The 13,960-nt window shown below is 34.6% G+C and overlaps 1 protein-coding gene across 1 annotated transcript in view; it reads left to right on the top strand.

Moving 5' to 3' along the window:
• The window catches only part of MRPS9 (mitochondrial ribosomal protein S9), a 53,955-nt gene that overhangs the window by 20,301 nt on the left and 19,694 nt on the right, over positions 1-13,960 (top strand). Inside the window, exons 3-5 of the mRNA XM_028516193.2 lie at positions 7,994-8,056; positions 8,145-8,175; positions 11,915-11,994. Of these exons, the coding sequence (XP_028371994.1) occupies positions 7,994-8,056; positions 8,145-8,175; positions 11,915-11,994 (174 nt within the window). The remainder of the gene's footprint in view (positions 1-7,993; positions 8,057-8,144; positions 8,176-11,914; positions 11,995-13,960) is intronic.

The raw sequence follows: 13,960 nt of genomic DNA, 5'->3' as shown, positions 1-13,960 counted from the left end.
ATTAAACTTATATGAAAAAAATTTTAGTTGGTAAAATACCAAATTAACTACAAAGAAACCAGTCACTGACAGGTATAGATTTTCTCCATTTCAAAACGTTTTAATTTTTGCCTGATTTTTTAAGCATACCAAAAAGAAAGAAATCACTTACTGCTATTTCCCACTGAACTGCTGTGGTGTTGCCACCTTCAGAATATGTAATAGGAGGAAAAACAGGTCCCTCTAACAATCAGTAGTATATAGGTGTCTTACTCAAAGTACTTAAAATTCATGCTAAGTATTTTGAAAATAGGTCTTAATGTTGTGGTTCTCAACTCCTATTCCATAAACCTTTCACTGGCGACTGCCAAATGCTGATCGGTGTTCATATAAGAAGTATTTTTGGCTGTAACAATGTATGTTGCAGTGATGAGGAACCTGTCAGCTGAGTATTGAGCTGAGTGGGTTTTGTAATTCAATGTAAAGCAGTTACACATTGGTCAAAAGAAAATCTTATGTGTGGAAACTATAAAGAAATAGGTCCCATAGTCTGTAGCAGAGGCAGGGCAGAAAACAATTGTCCTCAAGTAGTGACCCAAGGCTAATGGCTGGCAGGTGAATAGTACAGTCGGTGCCCATATAACTTAACAGACATGATAACTCACTGTTATGCTGCAGTGGACACTGGGTTACAGTTATTGCTAATGTGTTTAGTATTGTTGAGTCTTTTAATCCTTCCACATGTACCATGAAAAACTATTTTTCTCAAACTCATGCTGTAAACAAAAAAGTTGAGGACCACTGATAATTTGCATTTTCCTTTTTGAATTAAGCAGTATCAGTTATAAAATTTTTGGAAACATCGTATTAAATAATATGAGTACAGAATTACACTTGCATTTACTAATGTCTTTATTTGGGAATTAAAAGTTAAGTTCTTCATTACTATAGAATTTCAGGAAAAAAGCCAGCAAATTGATATATAACACTACTGAAGTCTACCAATTACTTTTTAATTGGTATTATAGACCTCATTCTGAAACCAGAATGTTCTATTCTCCTAAGTGTGAATATGCTATGTGAAGTTTCTCTAATTGATTTGCTGTGCCTATTCCATTTGATGTATCATTTTTCACAATATTTCATAATTTGTGCTCACTTCTAATGAACAGAGTCGTTAGGACAGGCATGTCTAAGTACAACTGACAGCTAACATTAGGTGCCAGATGCAGTTTATAAAGCTATGTAGAAATGTAGAGAACAGTTTAAATAAATTAGCACCTGTACATTAGTCTCACTTGCTGGTAATTTATAAGCGAATCAGTAGAGATGACATTTAGGTAAGTCATTGATCAAGTTAACAGCTGCAAACCCACTGCTCAGCTGGGATACCTAATTAATTGAGATTGCATTCCTGACCCAGTGCTTTTCCTGGGCTGAGTCTGCAATCTTTTTATACTTGACATAAACCTAAGAATATAGTCGAAAGTACTTTGCCTTCATTTCAGGAACTCTTCAATGCCAGTATTCTAGTTAAAATCTAAAAAAGTAAGAAACATGTTTGTAATTGAACATCACTCCATGACTCATTTGGATTAATTTTTTTTAAAGAATCCTTTTTTTATATATATACTTTTTTTAAAGATTTTATTTATTTTTATTTTTAAGGAGGGAAGGGGGGGAGAGAGAGGAGAGAGAGAAACATCAATGTGCAGTTGCTGGAGGTTATGGCCTGCAACCCAGGAATGTACCCTGGCTGGGAATCGAACCTGGGACACTTTGGTTCCCAGCCTGCGCTCAATCCACTGATCTACGCCAGCTAGGGCCTTGGATTAATTTTTTTAAATTTGCATTCTTTATTTTTTTGTCAGTACTTTTTTGTTTTGGATTCAGATAAGTTTTGCTGTAGTCTAATAAATACCTAATTATACTTATTCTTAAATGTATAGCAGGTAAGTAGGATTCTATCTATATTTAATAATCCTATTATTGAGTTGACAATATCATAAGTCAGAAATAGTATGTTAAAAAAAAAGATGTTTACCACACCTAAACTAACAAACATCATAGCTTAGCCTAGCTAACCGTAAAGGTGCTTAGAACACTTACCTTAGCCTTCAATTGGGCAAAATCATCTCACAAAAGGAACACGCAGTGTAAAGTGTATTGGTCTTTTACCCTCGTGTTTATGCAACTGACTGGGAGCTGTGGGCGCTGCCACTGCCCAGCATCCAGAGAGAGTACAGTTCCACATATTGCTAGCCTGGGAAAAGATCAAAATTCGAAGTATTGTTGCTTTGCACCATTGTAAAGTTAAAAATTTAAGTTGAACCATCAAAAATCAGGGACCATCTATACTTCAACCTTTTATTTTCCAAAAGAAACAGGGATTTTTGTTTTTGTGACAGCCAACCTTGAAGTGAAGCCATGTATGTAATGCTTTTTTTTTCAAATTTTCAGATTCATTTGAAATATTTAAGAACTTTGCCAGGTTGAATTTCACATAAATTCAAGTATTTAATATTGATGGTACTTGAAAAATGTTTTGATGGTTATAAGACACAGTAAAGATTATGTTGTTTATATGTTCACCCAGTTTTCATGTTCACCAGTCCCTTGCTTCAGAATTTTGAAATGCAGTGAAAGTGAGCATTTATAGCATGGAACACTCTGCCCAAAGCATGTCTGTAGGCTGTTCAACGTAATCCCAGCACTCCAGATTTTCTTGTTCTAAGAAATATTTACTATTTATTTCAAAAGAGTAGCCACTAACTGGAGTTTTAACAGCTGTGTATGTTAACTGGGAGTTAAGAACATACAGAAAGCAACAAAATTATTATTTTTTCCCATAAAACCCAGAGAGTCCTTTTTTTGCTTCAGAATCTGTTGTTTAGAATGCCCATAGGGGATAAACAGAAACAACAGTGTAGGCCGTGTTAGTGCTGCTCCATGCACACTACAGCATAGGGGATGCATCTTTCCTATTTCGTATGTTTTATTTGGTTGAAAAAGAACTGGTTTATATTGTTTACTGTTCTGTCTCTTGTTTCTTTTTCTTAGATCTTTTGTTTTTAATTGTTTTTACTGAGCTTGTGATTTTGTTTTTTATCTGACATGGTATCTTTTGCTCTATGGATCTTCTCCATAGTACTTGGTACAGAACCTAATATAGTTAAGTACAAATGTAATGTAAGATAGTTGGTACAATATATCGTAGTAGATTATACATACTTCATTTCTCATTACTGATATAATGTGGTGTAAAATAAAATAGGAGAATTGCTGTATTATTATTACAACCTAATACAGTGAGGAAATATAAATTAGTAAGTATGTGTAAATTTACTTTTAGCTGAGAGTTTTTTTAAAAGGCAAAGCCACATTTCTTGATCCTTTCAGTGGAATTTCAGAGTACTTCTAACAAATTCTTTGATTGTTTTCATTGCGGGGGCGGGCACACATTGCCTGTAATACCATCTTTTGGAATTTATGGTTTATTTTCAGGTTCTACCAGTTAACTCCTTTGTGACTTTTCTAAGTCATCATTTTCATTAGAAATCTAACTGTGGGATAGAATTCTTCACATTTTTATTTCCTTCTAAGATACTATCGGGTGGTCACTTAAAGGTAACTGTCATTTTCATATTTGAAAGTGATGCCACTGATGGTTTGACACTGATTTAAAATCATTTGAATTTTCCTCCTGGTAATTATGGTGATCTCACTCCAAGTCAAAGAGTTGAACTTACCATATTTTGTCATGTATAATGTGCACTTTTTGCCTGAATTTTTTAGGGAAAAGTAAGGGTGCACATTATACATGAATATAATGGTTACCTACAATGGGTATGTAATATAAAGTTGTATGTATATAATAACGTTTTGTGAGTAATCATTCAAAATGCAGGTATCTTAACACTTAACTCCTAAGTACATCAGCATTTATTTAAACCCTAAATGCATAAAAACCCTTTATATTATTGTCTCTTACAGTAACACTATCACATATAATACATTTATAATTCTATAATGTCATATATTGTCTATATTTAGATTTTCCCAGTTTTTCCAAAATGTCTTTATAGCTAGCTTGGGCTTTTGTAGAATTCAGACCATGTGTTTTGTGCAATTGTGTGGCATTCTGGCATTTTAATTGCTTCCTCATGATCAGATTTAGAATGTATAAATGATACTCCTTACATGATACTATAGCCTTCTAATTGCCTCACACCAGTAAGTACAGTTAGTTTGTCCCACTATGGACTGTACAATATGCCTGATCCCTTGGTCGCTTGGTGAAGGTAGTGACCACGAGACCTCTTTATTGTGAAAGGAGATTTTTCCTTCTGTAACTAGTAATCTGTAGGATATTTTGAGTCCATGTGAATATTTTATTCTCCATTAACTTTTCATCAGATGACTTTAGCATTCATTGATGATCCTTGCCAGAAATTAATGATTGCCTTGGAAGTTGTGAAACAATGATTTTCTATTTCCATCATTCCTTCTACTTTTATTAACTGGTATTGTTTTATAAAGAGTCTTTCCTTTTCTTCCTCCCCCTCCCCCCGCACCCTTCAGAGGGTATCTGTGCACACTGTTGAACATACACATACTCATATATTGAATGTCATAAGGCATTGTCATTTTTCTTTTATGTTCAGATTATCCCAACTTTGATCAGTGCAAGACCCTTGAAGTCAGCCTCTGTGACCTTTTGTGCACGTGCTTGTTTTCTGGCTTAGGAAGATAAATGCCTCAGGCTCTTTTTTTTTTAGTTTCTCTGCCCTAGTCCTAGAACCAGTCATTTCTGCAAGGGTACTATGTTCCTCATAATAGGAAACCATTAGAAACCAAGATTTAGATGGTTGGGTCACCCATTGCTCTGGGAGTTCCATTGCTTCTGTGCTCATTCAGGGGACAGAACTTAAAAAACAATATTTTTAAAGTTATTACAGAAATGATAAAGGATATAATGTTGTTTGAGGATCATGCGTTTATATTGATTTGTCTGACTCAAACTTTACTTCACATTATATTTGTATCTCTTCTACAATAAAATTTTGGTAATTATAAAATTAATGTATTTACTATAATATAAACAGAATGTTTCAGAATTATAATATTAATATTACTACTAACAACAGGCCCGCCAAGGAAAGCTGAAGATTTAATTGCAATTATTTTTGTTGTTAGAAATTAGGTTTATTTGCTTCTCTTTGTTTTAAGTTTTAGAGTTTCTTTTGAAAATTTTAGTCTTTAATATATAAAACATTGACATGCTTCAAAGTTCAAGCATACAAAAAAGTACACTGAGAAGTCATCCCTGTACTGTCATCCATGTGCCCTCACCCTGCTGCCACCCACCCTTAATCAGGAATGACTTTTATCATTTTCTACTTAATTCTTCCTGTATTTGTGTTTTCAAAAAGAAACCTGTGTGTATTTTTGTCCTATTCCAATATGTATTTTCTTATTTCTCTCTTTCTCACACCAGTGGTCTCATTCTAATCACATTTCTTTTTCATCGTGCTCTTCTCAATTTTTTATGGGTATAAAATACTTGATCACGTAAGTATACCATTGTTTATTCAATCAAACTCTTGTGAATGGGGATTTGGTTGCTTCTAATATTTTGCTCTTATGAATCTATAAATAACCTGTGCTTGTGTTGTTCTATATTTTTGAGGGGGTGTGTCTTCATAGTAAACTCACAGAGGTGGGATTGCTGAGGGAAACATGTAGTTTTCTTAGATAGTGTCAAACTTCCAACCTTAGGATGGTGCCATTTGACACTCTCACCAGCATGGCACTGCCATTGTCTCTTAACAGCTCCAACAGTGTGCTGTCCAGCTTTTGAATTTTTGCTAGTTCTGTTGGATGAATAGTGTTATCTCAATGGTTTTAATTGTACTTTTCTTATTATAAATGCATTTGAGCCATATTTTTTTCATTTTAATATAGTTTAATTGGTTGACTTTTTAAAAAAGTGTTTGTTTGTTTGTTTATAGAGAAGAGGAAGGGGAGGGAGGAAGAGAGGGAAAGAAACATCGATGTGTGGTGGCCTCTCACACGCACCTTACTGGGAAACTGGCCTGCAACCCAGGCATGTGACTGACTGAGAATCGAACCGGCGACCCTTTGGTTCACAGACTTACACTCAATCCTTGAACCACTCAACTTTTTTTGCTTCTGAATTTTGAGTCATGGTTAAGAAAGACTTTGCATATCTACATTATAAAGGAATTCACCATGTTGTCTTCTAGTACTTATTTTGTTTCCCTTTTCTATGTTTAGTTCTCTGACTCATATAGAGTTTATTCTAGTGTATGGTATAAGGTTTAGGTCCAGTTTTATCTTTTTGCCATGGTAGTTAACTCACATCTCTTATTAAAAAGTCCAGCTTTTCTCCTTCAGAGAAGGAAGGGAGAGGTGTCCCTGGTTTTCAAAATAAAAAGTTCACAAAATTAACACTCTGATATTTAAGTTTTTGAGTTTCAGTTTTATTGGCCAAAGCTTGAATGAGAACAAAGCTTGACCCAGAGACACAATTGGGCTCCTAATATAATTGAATTTGTACCCCTGCCTCCAAATTATAGGCCCTAGCTTCAGGAGCAGAACTGGGTCTAGCACATGTACTGTGTGAGGGAAGAGAGCAGGCCCATGCTGAGAATAGGCTCTCCAGAAGAGCAGCAGTGTTCACCTGAGACACCAGTTCATTTAGAGTTCAGATAGAGTGCAAAGACTTTTCATCTGACATCGGTCAACAAAAATGAGCATTTAGTTAGTTTGGATGGGTGGGTGTTGTTTTGTTTTTTCACTTTTAATTTTGAGAAGGACTACTGGAAAAGACATGGCTAAAGCAAGCAGGTCTGAGGTTTGCAGCAGTGCTGGTCCTTAAGAGGTGAAGGAAGGACATTTGGGTGTGTGTGTGTGTGTGTGTGTATGAGAGAGAGAGAGAGAGAGAGAGAGGTTTGTGACAAGCACTGGGGATGTCACTGGCACAGATTTGTATTATAAAAAAGAGCCAGGGATGTTCAATGACCTACAGTATAGGGAAAAGTTTCCTACAATGGAGCTGTCACACTCAGACTCCCCACTGAGAAACAGACACTTGAGAGAACTATTTGGGAAAATAGTTTAAAAACCTCTCACAGCTTGAGGAAAATTTCAAAGAGCAGCCAAAAAATCAGTGGGTATCACTGTGGATAAGACTTAGAGCTGCTCTGTGCGCTATTCTGTCTTTAATATTTGCACCACCAGCTGGGAGTTAGAATGATTGATTGCTCTTGAATACATACCACAGAAGCTGTATAGGAGCAGCTCTAGCATTCCTTTAAAAAAAGAGATATTATTTGTGTGTAGTATCACTTTTACGTTTGAAGTGACACTTGAAAATTGTTGTAACTGTAATAGTTTAATACAGTAGTTCCCCCTTATCCACAGTTTGCTTTCCACATTTTCCATTACCTGCATACAATCTGAGTCCAAAAATATTAAATGGAAAATTCTAGAAATTGCTGTCCTTCTCCATCTCATCCAGGGTTTGTGTTATCCCTTTGCCCATGCTGTATTTGCTCCTGCTCATTAGTCACTTAATATCAGATCCATTGTTGAGGTATCACAGTGCTTATATTCAAGTAACCTTTATTTTACTTGGTAATGTCCCCAAAGCACAAGAGTAGTGATGCTGGCAGTTCAGATATGCCAAACAGAAGCTGTAAACTTCACCATAGGTATGTATGTATAGGGAAGAACATAACATATATAGGTTGGGTACTAACAGTGGCTTCAGACATCTACTGGGGGTTGAAGAACCAGGGACTACTTTCGTTACATTTTTTTTTCTTTTGGGGGATGTGTATGTGGTAAATTATTCTTTCATTTAGAAAATTTTGAGATGAAATAATGTATATGAAACTGTTAGTGTGATCCCTGGCACTCAATAACTGTTAATCATAACATTAACTGGTTTTTATAACAATTGTTAATTAACCTGTATGTGTATTTTCAGAGAGCTATTGCTTATCTTTTCCCCAGTGGTTTATTTGAGAAGCGAGCCAGGCCAATAATGAAGGTAATTATCTTAAGTAATATCTTAAAAACTTTCACTTAGTTTTATATGTTACAGTAATTATCTAATGCACTTTTAATTTATTTTACAGCATCCTGAACAGATTTTTCCGAAACAAAAAGGTAAGTTTGCTCAAGGATGAAGTAAATAGGGTTTTTTACTGTAGTATTACATACTAGCAGTCACTTACATATTATGCAGATGAACTCTCATACCATGGTGGTCATGTAGTAGGTGAAAAAGTTTTTATAACTAATAATGGAATTTATAACTAATTTCTTTTTAATTAAAAAATATTAAAATTAGATAAATGTAGAGTTTATGCTTACACTAATGTCACACTAATTTATTTACATTCGAATGTGCCTTTGTGAGGAAGAGTTTCGTACAGATCTGCTGGAGAGAATTAAACATTTCTGTTCTGCAAAAGACACTGTCAAGAGAATGAAAAAAACAAGCCACAGAGTGGTAGAAAATATTTGGAAAAGAACCATCTGATAAAGGACCATTATCCAAAATGTATAAGGGACTCTTAAAATTCAACAATAGAAAACAACCTGATTTAAAAATGGGCCAAAGACCTTAACAAACACCTCACTAGAGAAGTTATATACATATGAGAAGATGTTCCACAACAGGGAAATCCAAATTAAAGCAACAGTAAGATACCACTACATACCTGTTAGAATGACCAAAATTCAGACAACACCAATTCTGGCAAGGTTATGTAACAACAGGAATACATTCTAATGGAAATGCAAAATGTTGCAGCCACTTGAGAAGACAGTTTGGCAGTTTTATAAAACTAAACATATTCTTACCATATAATGCAGTGTTGTGTTCCTTGGCATTTACCCAGAGGAATTGAAATCTTAATATCTGCACAGAAAGTTGCACACAGATGTTTATAGCAGCTTTGCTCATAATTATCAAAACTTAGAAGATGTCCTTTGGTTGGTGAGTGGAAAATTAAACTGGTATATCCAGATAATGGAAGATTATTCACTAATGAGCTATCAAGATACAAAAAGACATGGAGGAAACTTGAATGCATGTTACTAAGTGAAAAAATCCAATCTGAAAAGGTTACATGTATGATTCCAACCATATGACTTTCTGAAAAAGACAAAACTATGCAGACAGTAAAAAGTCACTGGTCACCAGGAGTTAGGTGGGGAGGATGGGATGAATAGGTGGAACACAGAGAATTTTTAGGTCTGTGAAACTACTCTGTGTGATACTATAATGGTAGATACATGTCACGATACATTTGTCCAAACCCAAGAATGTACAACACCGAGAGTGAACCATATGTAAACCATGGACTTTGGATAATCATATGTCACTGTAGGCTCATCAGTTGTAACAAATGTATTACTTCAGTGGAGGGTGTTGATAATGGGGGAGGCTCTGCAAGTGAGGAAGCAGGAGGTAGATGGTAAATCTGCGTATCTTCCTCTCAATTTTGCTGTGAACTAAAATTGCTGCTAAAAAATAAAATCTATTTAAAAAATAATAAAAGAATGTATTACTAGTGTAATTAATGTTATAGAAAACATAGATGATCGAGGAAGTAGTATCAAGAGAAACAAAAGCTAAAAATACAAATAAAACATTAAAATATGTAAGAGATTTATATAGAAAATTATAAAACTTAAAAGTCAATCATAAATAAAAATCTAAATAGCTGGAAAGTGATTTCATGTTTGTATAAGGAAAGATTGAAAGCTACTTTTAATATAATTTTGGTAAAAGTCCTGGTAGGACTTTTGGGAGAAATTTGTGAAGTTTATTTGAAAGAGTAAATGTGCAAAAAGTTTTTTAAAAGAAATAAGAATAATGAAAGAAGCTTAGCCTATTAAATATCAAAATGCAGCAAAAAGCTGATTTTAATTAAATAGCAATAGTGGTACAGAATAGATCAAATGAGAGTATTCAGTGTCAACATTTGTTTATGCCATATTTTGTAAGTTCTAAGACATGGTTTTTCAAATTTTAACATCTTTAACAACAGGATTCATTATACAGTTAATGCCAGCTATGAAGCGTGCTGTCAGCTTTTTTTCTTTCTTTATAAAAGATGCATAATGGGGCATCTTAAAGTCTGACATCTAGATTGAATGAAGTCAAGAGTGTGTGTGTGTGCGCGCAAGCATATACTTACATACTTCAGAAATCAAGTATACACAAACACACAATCACACAAAATGAGACCAAACTCAGAAATTCCTCTAAGCTTCTCAGTAAACTCATCTTCATCCATGGTGTTTGTCTTTCTTGGTTACTTTCTAACTGACTGCTTTAATAATACAGTGAAAATTGATTGCATAGTAAAGTTATAAATATCGGAAAATATGCAGGCTTTCATGAAGTCTATGAAAATGATGTTGGAGAAGTATTTAAATCATCCACAAGACACTGGCAAATAAGAATCTTGCTTTATTTTTTCAAGCTAAACTCCCTATCAGGATTTTTTTTCCACCATTTACTATGAAATTTTGGCCTTTTTTATTTTTAACTACATTCACTTAAAGTGGCCCGTGGTTAATGCCAATTATCCTCCGAAGGAAAAGATTACCTGCATATTGTGTAGGTGGTATTTCAACAGAAAGAGTGTAGTACTTTAAGAACTAATGGGTAACTACTCACTTTGCTGGAGAAAATACTGGGATTTCTGCCTCACAAATATAAATTCCAAATTTTAATAAAAATATATTAAATTTCTGAACATGAAAACAAAAATTTCAGAAGAAAATATAGGAAAATAATGTTTAGGAAGCACCCATCTTAAAGCATGATTTTTCAGTGCAGTGATGTTGCATGCAAGGGGGCATAAATTGATTTAGAAGTGTAAAAACCTCAACTGTTACAGTGTTTCAGCCCTCAACTCATAAGCAGTATGTCTGGTATTAAGATTTCATGGGAAGGAGGCGATTAGGAAAAACAAAATGTCTAAAAAGGCTCCTTAGTAATGTAGATAATGAAAAAAAAAAACAGTTGAGAAATACTGCAATGGAGGAAAAGTGCCAGATTCTACAAAAACATATATGTTAAACTCTTGATTATGAAAGACACTATAAACAAAATTTAAAAAGCAGCTGACAGATTGGGAGAAAAGCACTTACAATTTATGTAATAGACAAAGGAGTGTACTCTTTTAACATTAGAGTTCCTACAGATTGTTAACAGAGAAACAATTCAGTAGAAATACCAGCAAAGGGCATGGAGTTAGTGGTTTGGTTTACTTACTAGAGACTCCATTGCTCAGTTTGTTTGGTGTTTATTAGATGTGAATGACCATCTGTATTTCAAAAGGAATTACACGTAACACCTTTTGGAAGCCCCTTCTGTTTTAGATGTTTTTAAACTCTGAGATATGTCTTCACAGAATTGAAACAAATAATGTGTCGTAGGAAAATCCATCTAGTGTTTTCCTTCATTATGTTACGCCTGTTTCTAATTTTCTAAATGAACTACATTATTGACTTTATCAATTTTTGTTTTTAAGAATATGGGAGTGCATTGTATTTACAGCCAAACCTAATATTTTTTTGTCCTAACACATTGATTTGTCTGTTTTATGACTGTTTATTTAAAACAAGTTATAGAAATTCTCATGGTGAGATATTTAGGAATATTTTCTCAAATACAAACATTGTTTTATGTCAGTGGGTATAAAATACCCTAAATAGTTACATGCTAAACTAAATATTACAATTCTAAGTATTATGCTTTTTTGTTATTTTAAAAGTTAATCAGAATTATAAACATGTCTCATGACTGCAGTTAAATACATCTGTTTGATCTCTCTCTGTGTATATTTTATTTTTGTTTGTTTGTTTTCATCTGACTTTTTATTAGCAACCCAGTGGGGAGAAGATGGTCGTCCATTTCATTTTCTCTTTTATACTGGCAAACAGTCATATTATTCATTAATGCATGTAAGTATATTATATTTTATGATAAATAACATGAACTGTAAGCTGAGTAACTGATTTTACCAGAGATTTTTCTAAACTTCACAATTGACCTAGTGTGTGTCATAAGGGACAAAAATAGGACTTCTAGAGGTGAGATAATATGTTGAAAGGCTTTGTATTTTATTAATCCATTTTTCTAAAGATAAACATAGAATTTATAACAGAATGGTTTGTTCTTAAAATGCTTTTTCTTACAAATTGAGATCATGTTAGCAAATAGATACTCAGTCATTGTGCATGTATGTGCAATCCAGGTAAAACATGAAGCAGGGTAGGGGCGAGTATATATCCTGTCAGGGTCTGTAAGGCACCTTGGGAGGGAGTCAGATAGTTAACTGTACTTGTTATGCAGATATAGTTGCTGCGTTTCATAGACTACTACAGTATATGAGTCTAGAAAGTCTAGAAAAAAGACCTACTTCCAACTGTATTTGGGACTGCTGGGAAGTTTTTGTTTTCAGAACTCTTAAATGTTTAACAGTGTGCAAATATGGGCATTCCCTATTGTGACCAAAGGAGAGAAACCTGGATGCTAATATCCAGTTTTAAACAACAGAACCCATTTTATTCTTAAAATGTGTCAAATTTTATTCATTGTATGATTTTTAAAATATTCATTGGGTTTCCCCATGCACAGTCAGATTTCAGGTTGCTTGAATCGCATATGCGCTTTTCCTCTGCTTTTTAGAATGTCTTATGTTTGTTGGAGCTCCACAAACCTGAAAGGACAAAACCCCCACTTGTCAGGTACATCTATTTCTTGGGGGGAAAAAAAGAAAACCTTCTTTTCGGTTTCTGTTGACCTTGGGCAAATGAGCTTCTTGCCCTGGCAGAAATGAAATGAATGATAAATGTAGAGTGTGTCTTTGCTGAGTAATGGAGCTGTGGCTGAAGCTTTCCACTGAGGTTTCTCTGCACAGCCCAAGGCTGCCCAAGGACCCCTGCTGTTCATTTAAATAGGTATGTCAAATCTGCCTGCAGACGCCGCCGGTTTGATCTGTGGTAATATTTGTGAAGGTTCCATATGGACCTAAGCCCCCTGCAGTGCTAAGAAATAATGTACAACGCTTCATGGTGCAGACGCAAATTTTCTCTGAAAAGGGATGCAGTGCTGCGTTTTAGCTGTCGGAGGGGATGATGGAGCTGACGCACTAGGCCTGTCAACTTGTTACACGGATGGGTTGCACGCAGCGAAGCCATGGAAAATCTGTGCCTGTTAACTTTTCTACTTAATCACGGTTGTAGCATTGCCTTTAGACTGTATGCTACATTAATTCCCTTCCTGCCTTCTGCCTTTCATCCCAAGTTTCACGGAAAAAGGAAAGCATGCAGGTCTTGTAGAGGAGCCTTATCAAACAGCTGTCATCTGACAAGCCATTTGCATTTGTTTTGGCTGAAACTGCGCAACCCAAGGGCAAGATATTTTGTTGCATTCCATCATAATGAAGAAATTACAGATTGCAGGAGAGGCCTAATTTTGTTTTTAGTTTGTTTCTGTCTTTTAAAAGGCATTGCTCAAGAAAATGGTTGGTTTCTCAGTGGATAAAATACTAGCATACTCTGACTGATAAACCAAATTATATCTGATTAATAAATATTCTTTCTTTTTGAGTGATATAGTTTCTGTTACATATAGGATTGTTTCTTGGGCCTTTATGTTTTAGCTGAAATTTAGGTCAGTTTGTTTTGCTGGGTGTTTTAACTCCCCAAACTATACAGGGTTTATTTAGCATTTGTTTTATTGCTTATCAGAACAGTTTACAAATAGGAATTAGTAATTATATGTATGGGGAAAAGGGTAAATGTTTTCCTAAATATATGTCAATGACTTTAGCTCATATTTGTACTTGTTATCAATTATAACTATAGTCATACCAGTCTCATTTCCTAGGTCATGTAAACCAACATCATCCTAGATTCAGTTTGT

Source organism: Phyllostomus discolor, chromosome 6, assembly GCF_004126475.2.
Source record: "Phyllostomus discolor isolate MPI-MPIP mPhyDis1 chromosome 6, mPhyDis1.pri.v3, whole genome shotgun sequence".
In the NCBI taxonomy this organism is placed as follows: Eukaryota; Metazoa; Chordata; class Mammalia; order Chiroptera; family Phyllostomidae; genus Phyllostomus; species Phyllostomus discolor.
The sequence above is the reverse complement of the archived record's forward strand: the minus strand, read 5'-3'. Positions and strand labels throughout refer to the sequence as shown.